Source organism: Lacerta agilis, chromosome 9, assembly GCF_009819535.1.
Source record: "Lacerta agilis isolate rLacAgi1 chromosome 9, rLacAgi1.pri, whole genome shotgun sequence".
NCBI classification, from domain to species: domain Eukaryota; kingdom Metazoa; phylum Chordata; class Lepidosauria; order Squamata; family Lacertidae; genus Lacerta; species Lacerta agilis.
This window is the reverse complement of record NC_046320.1, coordinates 49,534,856-49,561,024: the sequence shown is the minus strand read 5'-3', so window position 1 is coordinate 49,561,024 and position 26,169 is coordinate 49,534,856. Positions and strand designations below refer to the sequence as shown.

The window sequence follows — 26,169 nt, the reverse complement described above, 5'->3', positions numbered from 1 at the left end:
CGCGTGCCCTTCTTCCCGCCCTTCCCCTCCTCTCTGTCTCGCTCTCTTTCTACGCTCGCGCCCCACCATTGCAGCGTCCAGCCTATTGCAGGTTCGGAGGCGGGCTGCTGAGGGAATCCGGGCGTGCTGTTTTGGCCGGCGACCAGACCAGCTCTCCTTCTCTCTTCTCCCCTCCGGCCGAGGCTGCTGCGAGAAGGGCGGCTGCAGGCGGGACGGAGGAAGGTGAGAGGAAGAGGCGAGAGGGACCTCGGGGCATGAGCAGCCCAGCGCCTGCCTCCCGTTGGCGCCGGCCCGCTTGAGGCCACCAGCTTGAGGAGCAGCAGGAGGAGCCGGCGGCGGCCGCGGCTGCGGCTGCTAACAGACCCAGCGTGGCGGGACTGGAAGGAGAACCGCGCGGGGACAGCGAGGAGGAGAGGAAGGAGAAGCCCCCGAGCGGGAAGATGGCTTCCCCCACCTCCCCGGGGGTCCCTGGAGGCGGGACGTCGCCCCAAGCCAGCCAGCCACGCCTTCGGCAGGTGGGTGCGCTCACACGGCCCTGGGGAGGAAGGGCGGGAAACGCCCTCGGAGGGGAGCTTTTAACTCAGGCTGCAGCAGCCGGAGGCGCGAACGGCCTCTCCGCGGACGCGCGCAGTCGTTCACTCACCCGCCCTGCGGCTACGAGCTTAACTTGCACCTGTTTGAAGGAACCATATTGCGAATGGGTGGGATGGGGTGGGGTGGGGTCGGCTTGGAAGTCATGGGGTTTGGGATAAGAAACTTAGGCTGGCATGTGCAACGGGGTGGCGGGGGGAACGGACGCTGTGAGTCACACGCAGGGCTCCAGCTTCCATCCATCACACCGCGCTCCACCTGTCCTCTGTCTCTTCATGTTGCCACGCTGTCTGGCAAAACCACTCAAAACGGCGGTGCTATTTTTAATACGTTGGTGTTTCTCTGGTCAACAGGACAGACGCTACTTATTTAATATATTTGCACCCCACCTTTCTTCCTTCACTGAACTTAACATGGTCTAACAGGGGCTTTTCAAGCGGGCGCCCACAAGTGGGAGCCCACCCTGATCTAATGGCTCCTTAGCTTCAGCAGGGTGACAGCACCATAAGCCATCAGGCCCATGCCCTAGGAATCCTCCACACACAAAGCACACCTAGTTATGGACATCCAGCCTATGAAAAACTGACAACACTGTTTAGGCATGTCAGACAAGTATCTTGACTTAAGTAATGGCATATGGTCATCATACACACTATGTTGTTTGGAAGGGTCATGTCTTAGTCCTTGACATTTCCAGGTACGGCTGGGTATGCTCCCATCTGAAACCATGGAGGGCGACTGTCAGTCAATGTTGACAATCCTGAGCTATATGGACCAACAGTCTCACTTGTATAAGGCACCTTGCTATGCTCCTTTGTCTTGGACAGATGTTAGCATAGTAGTTTTCCCTGACTGCTAAGAGCCTACAGACCTTATGTGCATGCAAGCACCTACCAGGGTGCTACAGCTGCATAATACTACAGGCTGATGTGCAATGCAGACCATTAGCCAGACACTGCATTTCACAGATTTCTTTGCAGACACATGATACAGATACTACTATATACAAACACATAGCATGGCAACCCACACACCAAATACTGCAGCACTCCCCCCCCCCCCCGAGAACTGTAGTGTTCTTACACAAAACAAATGCAGTGTTGCATGGCTTACAGACCACACAAAAGATATAGCAAGGCCCATCTACACTTTTATACTGATTGGCACAGTGCCTGGCCCGGCACTTACTAAGTCCAGCAGTGGGTAGTTCCCACATGAAGGATTCAGCTCAAGTGCTTCATTCTGACATCGTAAACAATTACCTGTTTCCCATCAAACATCCGACCAACTACGTACTGGCAGCACCAACCATTCAAAGAAACTAACCACCTCATAGATGAAAAGATCAGATGGAATAAAAAATTCATTGAGGTACAAAACGCATTGCTTGCAGATCACAGGCCAGTCAAAGACAACACAACTGCAGACAGCATGCTGCATGGCACAAAAGAGCTGCACTGTTTGACAGACATAAATAAGGACTACCTGACTTACACAGACACGCCATAGCCAACATGTTATTGAGGAATGCAGATTGCAGTTCACATTGTGCACGACAATTGCTGCAGTCTTTGCGTGTCTGTGGAGGAAAGTGGAAGTGTGTCACAGAATCAAGAATGTATAGCTGATGTATGGGGAGTGCAGAGGTCTGAATTCTATCTTTTGCTGCATATGCTACCACCATGCATTGTTATAGTATGAAGATAGTGAAGTTTGGCTCTGGTAATAGGTAACAGAGAGGTTCTTTCCTTGGTTACCAGCTTAGCCTGGATTTTGTCATTGGTAAACAACACAGGAGACGAGAGGAAGGGAAATGTCATTTGCAAGAGGTCTGAGCTGCAGTGCCAGCAAAGGAGAGATTTCAGTGAGTGTTGAAAGTTTATAAACATGAAGGTTATCTGGTAATAACCTTTATATTAGGCCTTCAAAACAAAAACAAAAAGACTCTTGAACTTCTAGTGTAATAATTTCAGTGATACTGAGCTGGATGTAGGCTTAGTTATGCTTAGAGCACATTCACTGAAATGAAAGGGACTTGGAATACTATAGGTACACAGTACTTGGGCAGCTCATTTGAATTGTACATAAATTCATACTGCCCTTGATTTTTTCATTCTGTTTCATAACAGAATACTGTCCCAACTCCACCTTTCTGTTGCCTTACTTCCTTTCACATTTTCTCATTTTACTGATATAAACTGACTCATGAGAAAAGGTAATGTCTAGCCATGTGATCTGAATTTTAATGAATGTGGTCTTTAGTGACATCCATTAAATTGTCTAAAATGAATTTGTATGCTGCAGAGAACAGAGCTCTGCAAAATTCTGTTAAGATTCTGACAGTAACCACATGCCTTTGGCAAATGTGTGTGTGTGTTTGTATAACAAAACACAGATATTAAAAGTGATATCTGTCACCTTTTGCTTTAATTTATTTCTGCCAGAATTCTAGATTTCATACTGTTACCTTGTAGCAAATGATATTTGTTCACATCAAAAACTAATTGATGAACAGCTGTTGTATACTTTCATATTGTATAGTTGGACTGCAGCTATGCAGAGATGCAAGTTGTGAATTAATAATACAACCTTTCCCATAGTATTTTCTCCCACGTATTATTCCTCTGCATATATCTTATTGAACAAACAAAAAAGTAAAATAAGGCGAGAGAGGTACCTTGCAGGACACTGGTGCATCAGTTTGCATATATATTTAAATGTTTGCTAGAATTGTTTGTCATTCTCCACCTGGCCTGATTTTTCTCCAGTGTGATACAACGGAAATGCTGCCAACTTCAGACTGCTAAAAAGCATACACTTATATGTGTACACATATTTTGGAAGTGCTTCAGAAGAAGCTGAAAAAGAAAGAGACTGCATTCTTGGAGGATTACAGTGCCATGTTGGGGTTCCTTCTCTTATGTATTAAACTCATTTGTCAAGGAATTATATGGTAACGTACAAGGGTTTGGTGTCTGGATTACCATTAAAAATGCAGATGATTTTTATAACAAGTAACAATGACTCTGTATTGAAAGATGAGGCTGGAACCTCATAATTTGTTTCTGGCTCTGGTCAGAAACACTATTATAAGAGACTATTTTAACACTTCTTCTGGCACTTTGTGTTTCACTGCCAGCTGGAAACTGGAAGTGGGGGTAAGGAGAGAACTGAACTTGTACCAGAGCTTGATTTTAGAAGCAAGAAAAGTAATTGCAAAGTTATTTGGATCAAGTAATCTTATTCTTCCTTAGGAGGGCAGCCCAGGGAAAACAGGAGGCATTGGACCTCCTTCTCCAGAGGTGAGGGACAGAGAGCTCTCACCACAGAGAGGAAGATATACTAGGAGCATAGGAAGGTCCATTGGTCCAACTAGCTCACTTTTGTCTACATTGATGGCACCAGCTGTCCAGGGTTTCAGGTAGGGGGTCTCTCCTACCTACCTGGAGATGCCGGGGATTGAATGTGGAACCTTCAGCTTTCAAGGCAGATGCTCTACCACTGAGCCATGGCCTTTCTCACCCCCTTCCTTGAAATGTCCACATCCCTAACTCGATAACAACATTGGTAGAACAAAAAATGGGGAGAGGACCAGAAGAAGGGTTGGATCCGAAGGGTTTCTTGCCTTCCCAGTCTATCAACCTGTCTGCAAACCAGAGATTTGTTTTTCCACTCATTGTTTCCAATGGGAAGGGAATAGTTCTAGAAGAAAATCATTTACAAGGAAATCTGAGTGCTCCTTTGCCCTCACTTCCGCTCTGCCAGTGAAAATCCAGCAACTTGTTGGATGAGGTGGAATAACTGACTTAATTTCCCCCTCTCCCTAGCCTCAGGATTGCATCCTAAATGTGCTTTCCAGCCTTCTAAAAGAATAAGACGAAGGTGTTTGGCTTGTTATGGGTTGGTGCCTGGAAACTGTGACTTCAGTTGTGTAAGTGCTGTAGAGAGTGTCCTCTGACTGATAAGGTATATGCATTGATACAGATTGGGAATGCTAAGGCTGGAACTGTGAACAGCAAGTAGCAAGTGGATTTAAAAGTCTCTGGTGCATAGACTAAAATAACATTACTTCAAATTTTAGAATGTTTTCCCCTTCTCAAACTATACTGTTGGTATTAACTAGCTTGTGAAACTTTCCTGTGTTTAATGACATCAACATTAAGGCAATCCTGTTAACTTAATTGGGATTTTTAATATACTGTGGGATATCTTGGGCAAGATCCAACTAATTAGTCCTGTCAGTGGAAGCCCATGCAATGACTTCTGCTTGCATAAGGAAGCTTTTCCCCATCTACTCATGTGCACCCTTCTCCAAACTGGGTCGGTTTTTGTGTCAGGAGAACCACCAGAACAGTACATGGAAGGGAGGAGAAAGGGGATCATTTCATCTACAGGGCTGGCTTGTCCATGAGGTGGACTGATACAGATGCCTCAGGTAGCAGAATCCAAGGGGCAGTGCTGCTGCATGCACCCAGGACCGGTGCTAGGGCTTCTGGCACCCTAGGCCAGACCAATCTTCTGGTGCCCCCCCGCCCCACTGCCAAAGCCTGCTTTAGCGGAAGGTGGGGGGGTGGAGAGGCAAGCAGCGGTTTCTCCGCTGTAGCAGAGAAGCCGCTGCTCGCCCGCCCCGCTCCCGCCCCCCGCCAAAGCCTGCTTCAGCAGGAGCTGGGGGTGGTGTAGGGGGCAAGCAGCACCTCTCTGCTACAGCGGAGAAGCTGCTGCTAGCCCGTCCCGCACCCCCGCCCAAGCCTGGCCAGCGCCCCCTCCATTTTGGCACCCTAGGCGATTGCCTAGTTCACCTATATGGATGCGCCGGCCCTGCATGCACCCTGCCCTAACCATGGTTATAAGCACTGTGCCTCTGAATATTAGTTTCTAAGGAGGAGAGAGTGCTGTTGCTCTCAGGCTCTGATTGTCGGTTTCCCATAGGCATCTGGTTGGCCACTGAGAACAGGCTGCTGGACTTGATATAGACCTTTGGTCTGGTTCAGCCGATCTCTTCTTATGTACCTTGGCTTGGTCTTAAGGAATGGGAGGAGGTTATGTGATGGTTCCTGAAGCTACACAAAAGGTAAAAGCAGCTGTGTTTGCTCATAAGAAGAATGAACCCAAAATCCATATCAGGGCAATAACTTTATTAGGCCAACAGAAGTTTTAGAAAATTGAATGCAAGCTTTTGAACTCTCCACAGCTGATTATCAGGCTAGATCAGGGGTTCCCAAACTTGAGTTTCAAGCTGGTTTTGTACTACATTTCCCATCATCCTGGCTACTGGTGCTGCTAGCTAGGGGTGATGGGAGTTGTAATCCAAAAACAGCTGGAGACCCAAGTTGGGGAAACCCTAGGCTAGATGGTAAATAAAACAAAGTGATGGGGAATTAGCTGCAGTTACTGCTTTCCCCTGAAGTGTTTGATGAAGAAGAAGGTGAGGCTCCTACTTTCCTGCTCCTCATCACTTACCGTACCTGGATTGTTTCATTCTGTGGGTATGAATGCAGAACAAAAATATGTAAGGTAGAGCTGGTTGCTGATGGGGGCCTTTAAATGTCAGAAACGGCAAGACCTCTGAAAAGAAATAGTACTTAGGGGTTATCATTTTTCTAGTTTATTTTAAAGCACTCAGGTCAGCTGCATGAAATTATTTCTTATTAGGCATCCTCTAAATGTTCCTGTAGGCTGCCTAATTCACTAGCAGTACAAGAGCTGTCACTCAACAGGGCAACTGAAAGTAAAGGAAGAGCAAGGGTGATGCTGAGATATGAGCTGACTGCACAATTTAAAAGAGACACTAACTAGCAAATACATGGAGCTAAAAATAGTAACTCAACCTGTTAAGTAGTGCTGCCGCTGCCTCTGGATTAGGTGGATGACTTGGGACAAACTAGATGCAAACTAGATAGGAACATAGGATGTTCAGTAATGTCTACAGGGTTTTCTCCAAGTCCTATGTGAAGATGCCAGAGATTGGATCTGGGACCTCTGCATGCAAAGCAGATGCTCTGCCAGGGAGCCACAGGTAAAGGTAAAGGGACCCCTGACCATTAGGTCCAGTCGTGTCTGACTCTAGGGTTGCGGCGCTCATATCGCGTTACTGGCTGAGGGAGCCGGCGTACAGCTTCCGGGTCATGTGGCCAGCATGACTAAGCCGCTTCTGGCGAACCAGAGCAGCGCACGGAAACACCGTTTACCTTCCCGCCGGAGCGGTACCAATTTATCTACTTGCACTTTGACGTGCTTTCAAACTGCCAGGTGGGCAGGACCAGGGAGCCATAGCCCTCCGCAAATATTGTCTAATCTGATCTGACTTGTATCTGCTGTCCAAGGTCTTTTCTACCACATGTTACCCGAGCCCTTTCACAAGAGGTGTCTGGATGAAGGACTGTTCTAACTCCCTGCTCTATACTGTCCACTAAAAAATGCCTCCTGCTGATTTCCCACCCACAGGAGGAAAACATCCCTTCCAATACCTGTATCTTAAGCAGCCATTCCCCATCTGCCCATCCTCTGTTCACACAGGCAGCCTGCCATGGTTGCTTTTGGATGAAGACATCATGGAGGAAAGTAATGTGTAACTCCATATCATGTCTAATTTGGCTGTGAGCAGTCTCTGATGCAATTGGTTGAGCATCTTGTTACCAAATTGAAGAGTCCCTGGAGTGCTGAATTTAGCTGGTGACATTCTTCTTTTTTTCCGGAGGTGGAGGTGAAAATGAAACTGTGAGGAATGAAGCAAAGGGTGTCAGGATGTATTATCTAGTGCCAGCAAGTCAGCATTGTGAGTAAGACAGAAATAACAGCATGAGCAGCAATACCTGTACAGGCAGTACCTGTCCAATAATAAATATATTATCCACACTTGCGGCCAGAAAAATAGTTTCATGCACTGTCACATGTTACACACACACACTTACAGGGAAAGTCAACATGGTGCCCTCAATATGTTTTGGATTATAACTTAGGGTTGCCGTATTTCAATAAGTAAAAACCAGGAAGCCACCAAAATTGTTGACGGTCTGGAGGGCACCACATTGACTACTCCTGTTCTATTTTAATATCAGATCAAGTCTCTGAGTGTCTTTTCCAGCAAACTATCGGCAGTGAGGTGGAGGAAGCCTCTTTGTTGCTGCTATTGTTACATACCGGTAATTAGGAGTAAGAAATCCTTGCCGATGATGGTACCAGGTGAGACTGTCTGGGGAGAGCAGGCCACAGACAGGGAGCCACCACAGAAAAGGCCAAATCCCATGTTGTTACCCTCTGGGCATATTGGGGAGCAGAGACACAGAGAAGGCCCTCCAGTGACAGGCAAAAACATTCCTCTTTACCTAGGCCTTTGACCATTAAAAAAATCTGTGACCTGTTAAATGCGGGGGGGGGGGACACACAGCTATTATGCTTATTTTATTTTATTTATTTATTATTATGCTGTGTATTGTGTGTATTATTAGGGATGCGGGTGGCGCTGTGGATTAAACCACAGAGCCTAGGGCTTGCTGATCAGAAGGTCGGCAGTTCGAATCCCCGTGACAGGGCGAGCTCCCGTTGCTCGGGCCCAGCTCCTGCCAACCTAGCAGTTCGAAAGCACGTCAAAGTGCAAGTAGATAAATAGGTACCGCTTCGGCGGGAAGGTAAACAGCGTTTCCGTGCGCTGCTCTGGTTTGCCAGAAGCGGCTTAGTCATGCTGGCCACATGACCCGGAAGCTGTACGCTGGCTCCCTCGGCCAATAAAGTGAGATGAGTGCCACAACCCCAAAGTCGTCTGTGACTGGACCTAATGGTCAGGGGTCCCTTTACCTTTACCTTATGCTGCATAAATTATGTTTTAAATGTTGTACACCACCTTGGGATCTTGGGATCTACTGCAAATGACCTGGAGATCTCCCATTATCTTCCAAGCTGCCTTCTTCTCACCTCTTCCTTTATAGTATATCCCCCTGTAAACCACTCTCTTTCAAAACAGGAATGACCTTTCTGGCACCGCTGTGATGCAGGAGTAAGATGTTCCTTATCTTTGATTTAATGGAGAGAAGCAGATAGCCAGTGGGGAGAAAAGCTTTGGTGACCAGACATAGCTGTCCAGAATGTGCGTGGCCCACATAGAGGGCACGGGAATAGGCCAGTCTCCGTGAGGCAAAAGCCTCAGATCAATTTGCTCTGACTGAGTCCAGGGCAGAACTTTGAGGGAGGCACCAAGGAAAGAATGGAAACAAGCTACGTTAAATGTGCAATTTGATTCCAGTGTGGCTCTTGACAGGTTAAGCAATTAATCCATTCCTAGTTAAAAAAGAATTAAATGGGTTGTTTTGGAAGGTCATATGTATATAGGAAGCAGCATTAGCTTGAGAAACTTTCTCTGAGGAAGAGTTCTGGATAGCTTGAAAACTTGCACACTATTTTGTGATGTTGCGGTTGGCCTCATAAAGGCATTGCCCTGATACAGATTTTGGCATGTTAAGTTTCTCTTCTCAGTAAGCTTAAGTTCTTATTCCTCCCCCACCCCATTTCCCCCCACCCCTTTCCTCTTTACAGCCCAAACCTAAGCATCTTTAATCAGGCATAAATCCCACCAAGTTCCATGCAACTCACTCCCAAGTAAGATTTCAGAAGATTGCTGCCTTAGCCTTTCAGTTTAATTAAATAGGGTTTTTCCTTCCGTATTCGTCTTCTAACACGCTCCTGGTAAAACAAAATACAAAGTCGTGGACCAATTACCATGCCTCGTGAACTTCATGTGTAATCCATGACTACCAGATCCCTGGTGGGTGATCAGTGTCTCATTCAGTGATGGATTATATAGGCAACAGTCTTGGGCCTATGTGCTTTCTGAAGTATGAACCATCATGTAAGATCCAGTCTTGGGATTAATGTTTGAAGTTGGATTTTCAGTAAATGCTCTGATAATACTGTGAAATAATAGTTATGTGTGTTTTTCCTTCCAACTGCTGGGACCAATTATGCGTGACTGTTCCACATTTTTTTGTTGGTAATCAAATCAAAGCTGCGGTTGAGTCATACATCACAGCTGAGATTCCCACTTTGGAAAAAAAAAATCTGACCACAGTGACATTGTGTAGTCTGAGAACTTTGTATCTTTCATTGCATCCACTTGCACAGCTCTTTAAAAAAAAGAAAGGGGGGAAAAAAGAATGCCTGCGTGGTTGTAAAATATTCTGGTTTATCTGCGTGCCTTAATTGCTCCCATTGAATTTGAGGAGCACAATGGGGCAACGACTTGAGACTTCCCTATGTTAAAAGAATCTTTGTTTAGGCAACAAAAGATTCATTCATCAAAAAGCCTGCAAAACATTTGAGTGTTTGCTGTGTTAACCCTTTTAAATTCAGTTGTGCTGCTGCATTTTAGACTAATCTGTTGTCATTTCTAGTACCTGAGCTTACTTTTCCTCAGCAACTGCTGATAAACAAAGCATTTACTGGTGACCTATGGAAGGTTGTTTAGCCTCATAGTTCTTATTTCTGCCTATTAAGCATTATTAATACCAGCAAAAACTGCTTGAGTGCTTTGCAGATTGCTCTTCCTCATTTTTCGAGAGTATCTGGCTTGACTCACTTGTGCAATCCACCTCAGTCTTTTTACCAATTTTTAACTTGCCAGCAGCTCTGCCATGAAATACACTGTTAGCATCCGTCTCTGTCTTTTGCACACATTCTGGGGACAAGAATTGAAGTTAATTCATAGGAGGATTGCGGTGTTTGACAAGGTGAGGAGGGGGCCAGACTAGATGACCGCAGAACCTTTTTCTGCCCTTGCTTGTGTTCAGATTGGTTCACAGACAGTACCCCATTGTTTGTTATTTGATCATATGACCACAGTCTTCCTGAGTCAACCATCCTTATGGGTTCTATTTATAGCCCTGTAGCCACAACAAATCCTCTGAAATGTTGAGGAGGATGAGAAATGAATTATTTTTGTTTGCCACCTCCTTAACATTTAACATGCAGGTTTTCTCTTCTGCTATGTATCGGAAAGCCTTGGTGGAATCAGACTGACTCCTGCATGCTGCTTTGGTGAGAAATTCCTGCTTAGTTCCAGTATTAGGCTTCAAGTGAGAAGGCATCTGCTTTTGTTTTTGTTTCTCCTAGAAGAGTACACAAGGGCGGGTGAGGGGTGAGAGAGGAAATACTGTCATTACTGGAAATCCACTCTTTTTTCTTTGCAAACAGCTGGTGCCTGTGTTAATAAACTCAAGGGCAACTGCTTGCACATACAAAATCAAAAAGAAATGCTCTATAGCTCTGTGAAAAATTTTCTGTGAAGCTTCTCTGTGTGTTTTGGGACTGGTGCTTCTTCTGTTGCTGTTGACTGATGAATACAGGGGGAATGTGTCCTTGATGATCCTTGTGGGCCCCACAGCAGCTTTTTGTACTTATCAGCTCTGCAGGGATGGCCCTTCCATTAGTAGGATGAGGCAGGTCACATCAGGTGGGGATTCTTTAGCCCACGATGTTGCTGAACTACAGTTCCCACCATCCTTGATTATTAGCCATGCATTCTGGGGCTGCTGGGAGTTCTCGTTAAGTAAATATTTGGTGGAACAACAACAACAACAAAATACCATCACTGTTCTAAGTAGTCTGGAACAGGGTGTATGGCATTTGAAACTGCTCAGTCCCTTATTTCTTTCATAGAGGGCTTTCACTGGTACCCTAGTTTTTGGGGCAAGGTGGGGAAAGGACCATTTCTTTACTGGTGCCTCTGGGTGCTCTTTCAGTTAATGAGGGTGGAATCTACACACATATAAAAACCATTCCAAAAATGATTTTTTATAAAGCGTTTTAAAAAATGCACCCAATTTTTCATGTCTCACCATTGGCATCTATTGTCGCATTGTATATTGCACGTAAAACACACTTAAAACATTTTATATGCAACTGTATAGCTAAGCCCTAGGTCTAAGATGACCATGCCTGATAATCTTAACTCTTGGTTGTTCATTATTATTATTTTTAAAAATTACTCGTCACCTCTAACATTGTTTCATTTTACCTATCTTTGAACTGGGACTATGCTGAGTTTTTTAATTGGATTTCAAATATTGTAAGCCAGATAAAATGGTAATAAAAGATTAAGACACTTTACATAAAGATGTACTTTGCGAAAGAGATGCGTATGTTATCCTTCCATGACTAAATTATTGTTTAATTATTCATTGCTGGATGACTTACCGTTGAATATGTGAACCAGTGATGTGCTGCTGTAGATGGTATAAGCTCATGCGAAGGGTTCTGACTGCTATGCTTGATCTGTGATGGGTCATAAACAGATGATCACCCCATGATGTTGCAGTTGTCAAGTGTTGAATATGCATGTGTGAATGAGCTCATGTTCTTTGACAAGAAGGGGAGTTTTATGACTGGATGAAGATCAAGAGAAAAGTAATACACCACCTTAGCAAAATGTTTGCCTCTAAAATGCAACTTCAAAGTTAGCATGTAGAATTTCACACTTTTCTATATGGGAACCCATTTGGAAAAGATGCAGAAGAGGGGAAAACAAAACAAAACTTTTGGATAAGGTTATTATGCTCAAGGTGGCAGCATACATGGTTCTCCCCATCCTCATTTCATTCTCATAATTCAGTAGGTTAGGCTGTGAGGCAGTGAGTCGCCCTGAAGGACCCCCAGGATCATCTGGTACAATCCCCTCCAATGCAGCTGTCCCATATGGGGATCGAACCTGCAACCTTGGCCTTATTAGCACCACGCTCTAACCAACTGAGCTATCCAGAGATAGATATATTCCTAATGCAAGTAATGGATAAATCTACTGCCTGATTAATGAATTCACACTTTTAGTCAATTAAAAATGTTTCTCAATTAACCAATTCAATGTGTGGTCCTAGGGTTGTACCATTCCATTAGTGCAAGGACTTCAGGGGGAAGGGATGTAGCTCAGTGGTGGAGCATCTGCCTTGCATTCAGAAGATCCCAGCTTCAGTCCCCGGCATCATATGACTAGGAGAATTCCCTACTTGAAACCCTGGGGAGTCACTGCCAGTCAGTGCAGACAGTACAGAGCTGGATAGACCAGTGGTCTGACTCAGTACAAGGCAGCTTCCCATGTTTCTATGACTTCTGCTTATGAAGAAGTCTTCTCTCCCTGCATACTAATACTAATACTAATAATTTATTATTTATACCCCGCCCATCTGCACGCCACCTGAATTGCTCCACTGCCCAATCTGCTCTGGACTTCATTGGATACAACCCCTAATCTTCACCCTTAATGCCTTTTATTTATTTGCTTCTTAAAATGTTTGCATTGTTTATGTGCTGTGATTTAGCCAAGATGTCACATTCACTTGAAGCACTATATCGCATGATGTGTCAGTGCATACAGATGCTGCACATGAGGAAATATTTCATATATATATATATATTTTAAAAAATACAGTGTTAGCAAGTGAGGACAATCTGAATCATTCTCCATGGACCACTTTTAATCCTTCTGTTCCCCCATTCACTTCTCATGAAGCCACCAGCAATTCAGAGGAAGCATGGAGAACAGGCCTACCAATCCAAGCACTCCCTCTTCTCGATTGGTAGGCCTGTATATTTTGAAAAAGTATTTTCGCATATGTGCAGCATTTAGTGCTTTCCCCCAACCTTTCAAATGAAGTCACATAGGTCTTTCAGGTGCTTCTCAAGGTACCCTTTGGATATGTTTAATATTTTGTGTTTTCATCCATGCAGGTTGTCTGAAAAGATGACTCAGATGGAGGGAGATGCACTCAGCTACCAGTCTCTGGAACCACTGCATCTCCTCCTAAGTGCTTTTTAATCTCATTTACATGACATTTGCTATAGTGCATGCTCTGTAAGAAAGCAAATGGGATGTGTGATTCAAGCTTCCCAAATTCTACCTATTTGGCTTTGCTAAGAGATATCATTATTTGCTAAGAGATATCATGTTACTAATTACCAAATGTTTTTACTAAGGCAGCTATCCAAACAATTTTTCATTTGATCATAATCCCTTGTTGTGTGCCTCCTCTGGAAAGTCAGTCATCACACTCGACTCTCAGGAAGTAGTTGTCTTTCCCATACTTCCAACATCTAAGCTCCCTTCCCTCCCTTCTGTGTCTCCACTTCACCTGGCTGTGCAGTGCTCAGCCAGTGACCCTGTTTGGTTTTCTCCATCCCTTTTGGATGAGTTAGGTCCATTTGTAAAATCTGCTTGATTTACAGTTCATTCCCCACCCCCAAGCATTTTCTCTCTCTAGAAATAAGCCTCATTAAGGCCAGTAGGGTTTACTCCCTCATAAACCTTGCAGAGCCTAGTTTCACTTGTGAATATGAAGAACCATCCCCGATTATGGTTCTGAGTTGAACAAGGATGGCTTACCCAGAGCACACTTTGGACAGGAGACTGTTTTCTTCATGTAAGGCTGGAAATTGGTTACTGAAGGTTAACTGTGGAGCCAGGGAACTATCAACCTTTGTATTTATTTTTTTGGCTACATACACATCCCACTTTGAATTGCTCAGAGCAGCTTACATTTGTACACGGACTCTCATGCAACCTATTTAGCTTCAGGAATAGAGTCCAAACCACTGCATTGGTCAATTTTTGCACTGGGCAGCTTTGGCCATCTACATATAATACAGTAAAAGTTGCCTAATTTGCACTCAACTTCAATTTTAATTCTACAGGGCAGGTGGAGGGAGGTGTGATGAAACATCTAGATCTACTGATACAGCTTGGGGTGATTTGAGGTTTATTTTTTTTTTCCTAATGCATTTACAAGCCACAGTCAGCATTGCATTCAAACCACAAGATAATTTGAATTATAGGAAGTTGTAGCTTTCTGATTCTGTTTTACTGTTTTACTACAGGCGAGAGCTTGTAGTAAACTACTTCCAGGATTTAATCAGAAAGAAGTAGTAGCAGCTTCAGTTTCAACATCCACTTCCCATAAGAGCCAGCAGAGGGTGTCTGGTTCTCTGTATGTGTGAGAGAGCATAATTCAAGTTCATTAACAGGGCAGAAAAGAAATTTTGGTTCATATTTAATTCCATGAAGGCAGAACCATAGAGTTGGCAGGGACCCTGAGGATTGTCTAGTCCAGCCCCCTGCAATGCAGGGATATGCAACTGTCCCTTACGGGGATTGAACCTGTAACCTTAACAACTTTGGGATTATCAGCACCATGCTCTAGCCAACTGAGCTACTCAGCTTCTACAAGGAATTATTGTAGAACAAAAAGAAATGTGAAACACAAAAGCGATAGGGGACCAGAGGATGGAGAACAGGAGGTACAGAAACAGATACTACTGAAGTCATTATTATTATTATTTTAAAAAACCACTTCCAATTGTGATAGCAAGAAGGCAGTTTCAAAATACTATTCATAAGATAGCTGAAGTGTTTTTTTTTTAAAAGCAGGTATATATGTTTGGATAAAACGCAGGTATAGCATTATCTAAAATATATTCTTTATCAACAATTTCCAAAGGAGTAGGCTCTCTAGAGGTTTGCCCATGGGGGAATGTGGTTCTTCAGTGCTGCGAATGCTTCACCACTGGAGGCACCCTTCATTGTCTCTGGAGACAGACGGATGACAATGACAACAGCATTGTAACAATTCACAGTGCTGTCACTGCAGAAAAAAACAAGTCTTGTGACACCTTAAAGACAGCACAGTGGAATAAAATAAAACTTTGTTGCTTACAGCCATAGGCCACCACAATATAAATACACTGAACAATCAATTTAACATATTCAGCAAACAAATATACATGCAAAAGTAAACATCATAATGAGTGTTTGCATCTGATGAAGAGGACTCAAATCTGTGTATCATGAATGTGTCATAATGAATTCATTTGTCTTTAAGGTGCTACAGGTGTATTAGTTGGCTCTGCAATAATAGCTTATCAGAGAAAAGTGAGCAAGAGGAATCAATGGGTACAATGCATGAGAAGTCAATAAGGGTTAGTCAGACATCGACATAGCTAAATCGAGCACAGTAATGAAATGATTCAGGTGGGAGAGGAGGCTCAGCATCAACACCTGCTTGAACTGGGAGCGGGGTGTTGGTTGCTTGCAGTCTAAATATGCAATGAAAGGACATCAAGAAAGGCCTCCATCTGCTATTTTACCACTGTACTACCAACCCACCATCTCCATTCTCCAATCTCCAGAAGTGGTCAGCCCTATTGACTTTGTAGGAGGAAATTCCCCAATGTTGAGGAAGGTTCTACAGCTGGAAGGTGAATGCAATGCCGATTTATCAGGGAGTGCTAGAACAGCTTCTTACCTTGCAACTGTGAATGGGAAATGGAAGCTCATCTCTCATTTCTCTCTTGGCATGACGCCTGCCAGGTGAAAAGTGGCATCTGTTAACGTGAGGCTGATAGAAGGGAGACGGATAAGTTTGTAGTGTGCAAGTGAGCAGATGCATTGTTGAGATACCAGCTTTCTATCCCTGATGTATGCATTTGACCAGTCTAAAAATATGAGAAAGTTGTTCTCATATTGTAATGTAATTCACAAGCTTAGAACAAATGCATTGGAACTGATTACTGTCAAACCTAGGTCCTTTTCCAGTTGAGTTGGCATATCTTAAACACTGATGTTTATGTGCAGACTTCAAAAGACAGAAGTGTGCCTGGCCATAAAGATATATGTTCAGTGATCTCTTAAAGGTAAAGGTAAAGATACCCCTGACCATTAGGTCCAATTGCAGACGACTCTGGGGTTGTGGCGCTCATTTCGCTCTATAGGCCGTGGGAGCCAGCGTTTGTCCACAGACAGCTTCCGGGTCATGTGACCAGCATGACTGGCCACTTCTGGTGAAACCAGAGCAGCACACGGAAATGCCATTTACCTTCCCACTGGAGCGGTACCTATTTATCTACTTGCACTTTGACGTGCTTTTGAACTGCTAGGTTGGCAGGAGTTGGGACCGAGCAACGGGAGCTCACTCCATCGCAGGGATTTGAACCACCGACCTTCTGATTGGCAAGCCCTAGATTCAGTGGTTTAACCCACAGCACCACCATGTCCCCTCATTGATCTCTTAGCAGCATTTTAAAAACAGGAATACTTCTGATAAAGTAGGGACATAATGTGCAATACAGTCACAATTACATGTTCTATGGTTCATTTTGTTCCACAGTATTTCTAATTGTGTGTTTTGTATTTGCTATTTTAATTGCATTTTTTAAACGGCTGGCAACTTGAATCTCAAAATAAATTTTATCATGCTAGTCAGCTTTTCAATCACAGTTGCAGGGACTGTTTTACATGTAGGCTCACCCCATTATTAGCTATCCAGTGGCATAGACAGGTAGGGAGGATTGTACTTGCAAAATATTTTTTTTTAAATCCCCCAGTAACATTTGTATATGAATTGGCTGCACTCTGAACATGTTTGTAGTCTGAATTCATCCACTTAAGTTATGCCCTTCCAGTTCAGTACTATGTGTTCTCCTTTCCTCTTTCATTTCAGTTCTTTGAACAATCACAATCCAACATTATGTGTTCTGAGAAAAACAGCCCTCAAGATTTATTGTGTGGCTGCTTGAGTTTCTGTTTCCAAAGAAAAGGAGCTTCCTTTGAGCTGCATTCAGCAAACTCCCTTTCTCACCGGAACTATGCCAGAAGATGGCATTGCTGTATGCTGATCCCCCATCTCCATTGCAACAAGTCATTAAGAGCTAGTCGAAAGGCTGCACTTTGAAAGTCCATTAGTGTGACTCAGGCTAACAGGAAATTTGCCTTCATATCTCTCATCAAGGGCAATCCCATTAAAGGCTCCAAGACCTGCAAGATGTTGGATGGGCTTTTTGTTTTTGTTTTCTTATTGGTACATGATTTTTTTTCTTTAAAAAGATCATTGAGCCCTTAATAAGCTGAGTGCTTTAAAAGCTGCAAGTATGGAAAATGAACACAAGTGGCAAATGCTCAGACATTTTCCTCCTCGTTTATTGTCAAGCCTTAGAGTCTGTTGTCTCCTGCCCAACAAACAAACAAACAAACAAACAAACAAACAAACATCAACATGAGATTATGGAGATTTTTATCTAAAATCCCTTTAAAGGTGTGGTTATACATGTTAACCCTGAGAATATATAGCCTAGAGTTCAGAAAAGCAACAGTTCAGCCTCTGTAATCCCAGTAGATGTTTATGTGTTTGTTTAAACATTTTATATACCTCTTAAGGACAGTAGTCTGTAAGTGGTGTAGGCTACAAAGGTACAAAACAAAAATTAAAAAATCAGGCAAAACTATAAAATCAAACTTCAGTAAAATGCCTGCTGGAATAAGAAAGACTTCAGTAGGTGCCAGGAGTCCAGTAGGGGTGGGGGTGGGGGGGCCTGCCTGACATCAACTGGAAGGGTTACATAAAATTGGGCCCACAACACTAAACACTAAAACTCTTGGCAGAAACAAGCTGTGCATCCTAGCCATGGGGCATCATTAGCAGTGATTCCTCCAAGGACCTCAGTGAGTGGGTAGGGATATTAGGAACTGGGCAGTCCTTGAGGCACCCTGGGCCCAATTTGTTAAAGGCCTTGTAAATTAATAGAAGAACCTTGAACCTGGGCATATGGTCAGCCAGTGCAAACTTTGAAGCCCCAGGGTTACATACAGGTGATAATCAGTTGCCATCAACAGTTTAGCTGCAATGTTTTGCACAAGCTTGAACTTCCAGACCAAGGCCAAGGGTAGCCCCATGTTGTAATAATTGAGTCTTGAGGTTACCAAGAAATTGTGGGGATGTGCCTGATGTACTCTGACACAGCTGCAGCTGTACCATGAACTAATATTCCAGCCTCTCTCCATCCAGTGGAACTATATTGAGGAAGAGGAGTGGCAGTGCGGTATCACCAATTAAAACACTTTTTGCTGTTACATGGAGAGACCATGGAGAGACCATGTCTGAATAGATACATTGGATTCTTATCTCATTATACACAATAAAGCTTTTTTTTTTTAGCCATCTCACCCCTTGCTTTTTCCTGTGAGATCAATTGCAGTCGTTAACAGTCATCAACAGGTTTACCACACCTATCAGCCTATCACCCATTCCCACCACCCTTCTTAGTAATACCCCTCCCCACCCTCTCACTATATATAAGGGTCTGGTGACTTCTGTTTCAGTGTATCTGAAGAAGTGTGCATGCACACGAAAGCTCATATGAAGAACAAACTTAATTGGTCTCTAAGGTGCTACTGGAAGGAATTTTTTTATTTTTTATTTTGTTTCGACTTTTTGCTGTGTAAGAGACTGAACGCCTCCAACTGAAGGCACTTCAAAATTGTGGGAATTCTGGCATAAACGACTTGGCATAACATTACATTCCTGACCCCTGCTGCTGTCTGGTTCTGCAGCACACTCAAAGAGCCAGCCAAGGTCCCACTTCTGAGGAAATTGGAACATTTTTTGTACTAATAGTTATTATCATTGTAAGTAAATTCTTGAGCTTTCGGTTGGGGTAGTAAATCAAAGAGGCTGCAAAGCAACTCTGTGTTATCCCAGGCATAACTGTGTTTGTAGTGATTAACTATTAATAACAGGCAAGAATACATTTGAGCTAGTAAATCTTCAGGCACAATATTACGCATGTGTACTCCAGACTTAAGTTCTGTTGAGTTCAAGGGCTCCCTCCCATGCATGAACTGATACAGGCTTGCAGACTGCATCATACCTTAGCAAAATGAATATGATTTATTTGTTTATATGCACAGGATGGCTTTTTACAAAAAGCTCAAGGTTACTTACATAACTGTAAAGATGCTAAAACAAAACCAGCCATTAAAAGCAGCGAAACAATAAATAAAGGGATCCATAAAGCATATTAAATTGTCACACTAGATGGAAAAGTTTTTAAAATGAAAATATACTTGCCTTCCTGTAGAGCTTACATTTGCAGTGTCTGATTTGTTATGGTATGGTTTTGCTGCTGGTTCCATGCATAAACTTTAAACATACCAACCTCCCTCTATCCAGTGTAATTCTACTGAGGAAGAGAGGAATGGCAGTGTAGTGTCATCAAGCAAGATGCTATTCCCTGTGTAAGAGACTGAATGTCTCTGCCTGAAGGCACGTTGAGCAAGTACAGTCTTCAGGTGTGATTTATTGCTATTTTAAACCATTGATTTCATTCATTGGGTGGCCTGAATAAGAAACTGCTTCAGCCTTCCATATAAACTGCAACAGTCTTCAGTGATTTGTCTCTTTTTCTAATTGGGATAATTTGAAATTATGAAAGGAAAGAGTCATAACACAAAGCACTATTTAATTACTGACAGCAGAATGCTAAGAATGCCTACTCAGAAGTCATTCTCGCTGAATTTAGTGAGACTTGCACAGGGAATATTGTGCCATGAGAAAATCCAGTATGATTTCTTGGGTGTGAGTTAAATGATCACAGGCACCTATTTCCCCTCAAACTATTTCTATTTTGTCTTCCCTAATTTATGGGAATCTCATAAGGTGCTTGATAAGGTGTATAATTGTTTTTGTATGTTTTTCCTTACTCCAAATCTCACCACAGCCACAAACCTCATTTCCATGGACTTGAAACAGTCACTCTTTGCATTCCCTCACCAGCCTGTTATCAGGATAAATTAGATATGGATAGTAAAGCAATGGCTGCATTCTCCAGATTCCTTTATTCAGTGCATATATTCAGGCTCCATATATGCCATATGATTTGCCCTATCCAAACTGCAAGCTGGGGAGAGGAGGAACAGCCTCCTTGCTTTCTCTCTAAGGCAGCCTGATACCTCCCAGCTGCCAAGTATAAACGCAGCTGAAGAGAGTCAGACTGACTGCCAGAAGCTGGTGTGTTCTGGAAGCACAGCTTCATTAAAGGGAAGATCATGCAGTGCTATATGGCCAGCAGGGACCGGCCAGAAGCAAGCACATGGATTACAGTAAAAGAGCTGTAATAGGAAAGTCTGCTATCTCTGACATCAGTTTGCAAGAGAGCCTGGAGGCTTTTCTTCGCCAAGAGGTGTCACAGCATGGAGGGAGAATGGCTGGGGTTGGCAGTGAGTTGGCTGTATTTTTGTCTTAAGGGAGGATTTGGTGGTTGGGAGGCTCATTTCTTGAACAAACACTCGGTGCTGCCCTAGCAGTCAAATATACTTGATTGTGAGTTTACTTGTCTTGATTTCTAAACTTGCTTTGAGAGGAGCTTCTCTTCTGTTCGGGAAATATTCTATTCTGCAGCTGAGATTTTGCTTTGAGTGCATGTTGCAGTCAGGAAGGGATGACTGCAGCTAGGGGTGAAGAGTTAATTGCTGAGGTTTTGGGGGAAGGGAAGCACAAGTGTGTGTTTGTGGAGTGAGGTGTTGCAAAAGTGGAGGGAGAAAATTGATTAGATGCTAGTGCAGTCCTAACTGTCTACTCAAACATAAGCTGCACTGAGTTCAATGGGCTCATTTCCAGGTAAGTGCATATGTTCCTTTCCCAAAGGTTCATTATACCAGCACTGGTATTTGCTGGTATGAACAACAATTTGTGCTGCCTTGCCTTGTGTTTTGGAGTGTTTTCCCTTCACATCACAATGCTGCTAAAGGGGTAACAATCACATGAACTGAGGCAATTTACTGCATCTCATTAAATTCTTTTCCTTTTTAAGATTTTAAAAATTATTACAGTATTATAAGTCATATGTTTAATGGTTTGGCAATTAATGCTGATTAATGGGCCATCAGGGACAGCTGAGGATACAGGTCCCAGGGCCAGCATGAGGCGGACTGAGGCAACTGCTTCAGGTAGCAGATGTTGAAGGCTGGGGAACAGTAGTAAGGTGTTGGCAGGTAGGGCTGTGGGCCACATAGCCTGCCCTGTAGTGAAGTGAAGGATGCTGTCCTGTTGCCACAGTTGGAAGTAATAGTGAGCTGGCAGTCCATTCAGCTTTTGTTCATGGAATAGGAGGGATGCCATTTTGTTCTCCACCTTAGGCATCAAAATTCCCTGGCAAGCCCAACATCTGCCAGGGTTATGGCTGAGACTAGGGAGTGGGGAGAAGTGATCTGAATGGGGGCATATAAAGAAGTTTGAAATTTTGTAGCGGACTACTGTTGCTCTTGGAGATTGATACCTGTATTGTATTGTATCAGTATCTGTACTGCTGCCTGCTCGCTTCTGTTCAGTTAGCATACAGTGGTACCTCGGGTTACAGACGCTTCAGGTTACAGATGCTTCAGGTTACAGACTCTACTAACCCAGAAATAGTACCCCGGGTTAAGAACTTTGCTTCAGGATGAGAACAGAAATCGTGTGGCGGCAGCGCAGCAACAGCAGGATGCCCCATTAGCTAAAGTGGTACCTCGGGTTAAGAACAGTTTCAGGTTAAGAACGGACCTCCAGAACGAATTAAGTTCTTAACCCGAGGTACCACTGTATTTGTTAATTAAACAAAAGGCACCAGGACCCTCTCTCCCCAAAGGAACTAATTCTGTAAGAGGTTTTCCTCAGCAAAAACATTTGCACCACTGTCTCACATACAATGTTTCTGTTGATGGCATATTGGATTTTTAAAATATGTTAAATATGTTATCGATATTCTTTCCCCTGTCAGATGATGGAAATAAGAACTTGCCCTGTCAATCCCTTAGTAGAGAATACAGAGTCACTTTGTGATAATGACCTTTCTTCTATTCCTGTAAATGGGCAATGATGTCACCTCAAGGACAGGGCTAACTATGTGCTTGTAGTTACAGGTAGGTAGCCGTGTTGGTCTGCCATAGTGGAAACAAAATAAAAAAATTTCCTTCCAAGTAGCACCTTAGAGACCAACTAAGTTTGTTATTGGTATGAGCTTTTGTTAGCATGCACACTTCTTCAGATACAGATATGTGCTTGTAGTTGATGGAAACATGAAGCTTGCCTCTGTCCATGATTTCAACTGCTTGCTGTGGGGTGGGGAGGCTGTTCAGAAGGTTGGTACTTGGTCCAATATAATCCTCCTCTTCCTCTGAAACACCTCTGAGTCAGGCCTCACCCACCCACCCACCCAGACTGCCAAAGATAATTTCTCAAATAACACTGCAATATTATCTGAATAAAGGTCAATGAGGTATGAGGTTTGGGTATTCTATATGTATCCTCATTTTCTTCTATAAAAGCCCTCAAGGCAGGTTATACATGCAAACAGCCTTTGTCAACTTTATTGAGCCGAAGTGTCAAGCCCCATTGATATGATGATTGATATAAAACCGCACTCCTGTGGGTATTTACTTGTGAGTAAGCCTTGTGAACTCCCTTGGTCTTACTGCAGAGTAAACGTGCATAGAATAAGGCTGCAAACCTCCTAATGAAATCATTAGGACTTGGCTGACTTACGCCTATTGTCATTATGAGCTTGTTTTTGCTCTGTTTCCTAGTATGTTTATAAGAAAAAACCAAATTGCCATAGCTACATAGTTTTATTTTTAAGAGGCCTCCTACATACATAGAGCTATTAATTTTAGGCTATACTGTATTAACATGAAGAGAAAAACTGCTGAATGCTGAATGTGTAATTGAAAGAAGCTCTGAAATAGAAAGGGGGTGGGTGGGATCAACCTGACCACCACTGTCTGATTAATTCTGAAAGTTGGCAAGGCTTCTTAAAAAGGATTCTGAAATTTGAATTAAGTGAAAGTATTCTGTCTGTGTAAGATTGTGTCTAATAGAAATACATATGAAAATGGAAAGAGATAAACCTGAGACAAACTGTCATTTTATCTCTTTTGTTAGTTGATTCAAGGGGTTGTTTTATTATAAATCTTTATTAGAGTATTGTTGGATTATTTCACTGTTGGCTACATTCACTTTACTCCTAAGAGTTGTAAGCATTGATGCAACCCCGATCCATTTTTCAAATGTACACATTAAGTGACATCGACATAATATGATAAATTACCACTTGTAGACAATATCTGGGTTTGTGAACTGCAGTATAATTAGAGCTATTTTAGGCCCAGGAGTATCTGCAGTGTTGAAAGATGCTGAAAAGCCTGTTGCTGGCTTCCGGTGTACTATTTGTCAGAGACACTAGTGTCTGTTGCTTGCATCTTGTATAGAAATAGCTATTTTATTTGAAACTATTTTTTAGGCTACATCTCAATTTAATAACTCCCAGAGCTCCTAATAAGAATAATAGTTTTCATTTTTCCCCTAACTCAAAACAAAAGCAATATATAATATGTATGTAAATTTCCATGCAATTTTAGAACAATAGAAGCAATAAAATAGTTAACAGTAAATACCAAGCAAATCTATAAAACATTAATCAGCACCAGTAAAAATTAGCTCAGAAGACATGCTGGAAGGCCTAAGCAAATAAATATGTTTTCATAAGGCACTCATTGGCTTATCACAACCATCATCTTAAACTATAGTTCAAAACAAACTATTGTTTAGTGTGAATGAGCTGTATGCTGATGCACACAGCTAAACATTTCCCATGGCATTTCTCCCATGCTCCTGTTGCACAAGGGTGGAACAGAGGCCGGCTTGTTGTGGCATCTGAACTGACACTCATGGTTTGTTTCCTCCTAACAAACCATGAGTGGTAAGCCAAGAATAAATCTTGGTTGCTGCTTATATTTTGCTTGGAGGTAACAAATGATGAGCCCAGATTCAGATGATACAATAAGGCAGGTTCTGGCTTGTTTGGTCTGCAGTGCAGCAGGGGTGGCTGAGGGGTGCCAATGCAACATTTAAGCAATGTGCACCAGCATGTTATGTGAACTGGTTGATCTGTGCTCTCATCCTGGACCCAGGTGGTATTAGTGCTGCTTAGTGCTTGGGGCAGGAATTTTAGTTGCCTCACAGGAACATTTAACTGGTGGTCTTGCCTTGCAAAAAAGGTTGTGGGAGAATGTGATGCTAATGATCAATACCAAGATGAAGGTCTACCAGGCTTGTGTGTTGAGCATGCTGTTTTATGGCAGTGAGATATGGGCAGCTTACACCCACCTGGTGTGACACCCCAATGCCTTCCACACGTGCTGCTTCAGGAAGATTTTACACATCACATGGCAGGACAGAGTCTCAAACAAAGCCCTCATTTCCAGCATGTTCACACTCCTGTCACAGTAACGTTTATGCTGGCTTGGTCATGTATACAGAATGGAAGATGGCAGGATCTCCAGAAAGGACATGCTCTGTAGGCAACTGGCTTCAGGCACCAGGCCTATTGGTGGATCAACACTGCATTGCAAAGATGTCTGCAGTTGTAACATGAAAGTTGGCAGCACTAACTCCACCTTGTGGGAATCCCTTGTATGCAACTGCAGCATCTGGAGACAATCAGTCAATTTGTGTATCCATAGCAGTGACCAAGGGAGGAATGACCACTGGGAGGAGCACAGAAAGAAGAAATGCATTGGTACACCTGCATCAGCACAACTGGATGCTTTCATCTGCCCCAGCTGCAAGAAGCACATCATTTTGAGCTTCCAAGAAATGATCTCGGTTATTTCAAGTCCTTTTGAATAATTTATCATCACATTTCCTAGGCATCTCAGGGCACATGATGCAGCCACCTTGCTGAAATCTAAGAAGTTTTGGGTCTGGCTATGGTGACAGTGCCTGATCACCTCATCTGTCTCCTGAGAAACCTCTATGTAAGACGAGAAGCTACAGTTAGAACTGGATATGGAACAACTGATTGGTTCAAAATTGGGAAAGGTGTACAACAAGGCTGTATATTTTCTCCCTGCTTATTTAACTTATATGCAGAATTAATCATATGAAAGGCTGGACTGGATGAATCCTAAAGCGGATTAAGATTGCCAGAAGAAATATCAACAACCTCAGATATGCAGATGACACAACTTTGATGGCAGAAAGTGAGGAGGAATTAAAGAACCTCTTGATGAGGGTGAAAGAGGAGAGCGCAAAATATGGTCTGAAGCTCAACATCAAAAGAACTAAGATCATGGCCACTGGTCCCATCACCTCCTGGCAAATAGAAGGGGAAGAAATGGAGGCAGTGAGAGATTTTACTTTCTTGGGCTCCAATCATTGCAGATGGTGACAGCAGTCATGAAATTAAAAGACACCTGCTTCTTGGAGGAAAAGTGATGACAAACCTAGACAGCATCTTAAAAAGCAGAGACATCACCTTGCCGACAAAGTTCCGTACAATTAAAGCTATGGTTTTCCCAGTAGTAATGTATGGAAGTGAAAGCTGGACCATAAAGAAGGCTGAATAATTGATGCTTTTGAATTATGGTGCTTGAGAGTCCCATGGACTGCAAGAAGATCAAACCTATCCATTCTGAAGGAAATCAGCCCTGTGTGCTCACTGGAAGGACAGATCCTGAAGCTGAGGCTCCAGTACTTTGGCCACCTCATGAGAAGAGAAGACTCCCTAGAAAAGACCCTGATGTTGGGAAAGATGGAGGGCACAAGGAGAAGGGGACAACAGAGGATGAGATGGTTGGACAGTGTTCTCGAAGCTACTAACATGAGTTTGGCCAAACTGCGAGAGGCAGTGAAGGATAGGCGTGCCTGGCTTGCTCTGGTCCATGGGGTCACGAAGAGTCGGACATGACTAAACATAGTGACAGAGGTGAAAAACTGCCTTAGAGCTCAATCTATGCCA

The 26,169-nt window shown here is 43.2% G+C and overlaps 1 protein-coding gene across 2 annotated transcripts in view; it reads left to right on the top strand.

The window, feature by feature from the left end:
- The first annotated feature begins 376 nt into the window (after nucleotides 1-376).
- The window catches only part of ANK2 (ankyrin 2), a 308,768-nt gene continuing 282,975 nt past the window's right edge, over nucleotides 377-26,169 (top strand). Inside the window, exon 1 of one of the 2 annotated variants that reach the window (XM_033160054.1) lies at nucleotides 377-515. In XM_033160054.1, the coding sequence (XP_033015945.1) occupies nucleotides 441-515 (75 nt within the window). In that variant the 5' untranslated portion in view covers nucleotides 377-440. Of the gene's footprint in view, nucleotides 516-20,401; nucleotides 20,615-26,169 lie in introns of those variants that run through there. The other variant, XM_033160064.1, reaches the window with a different exon arrangement.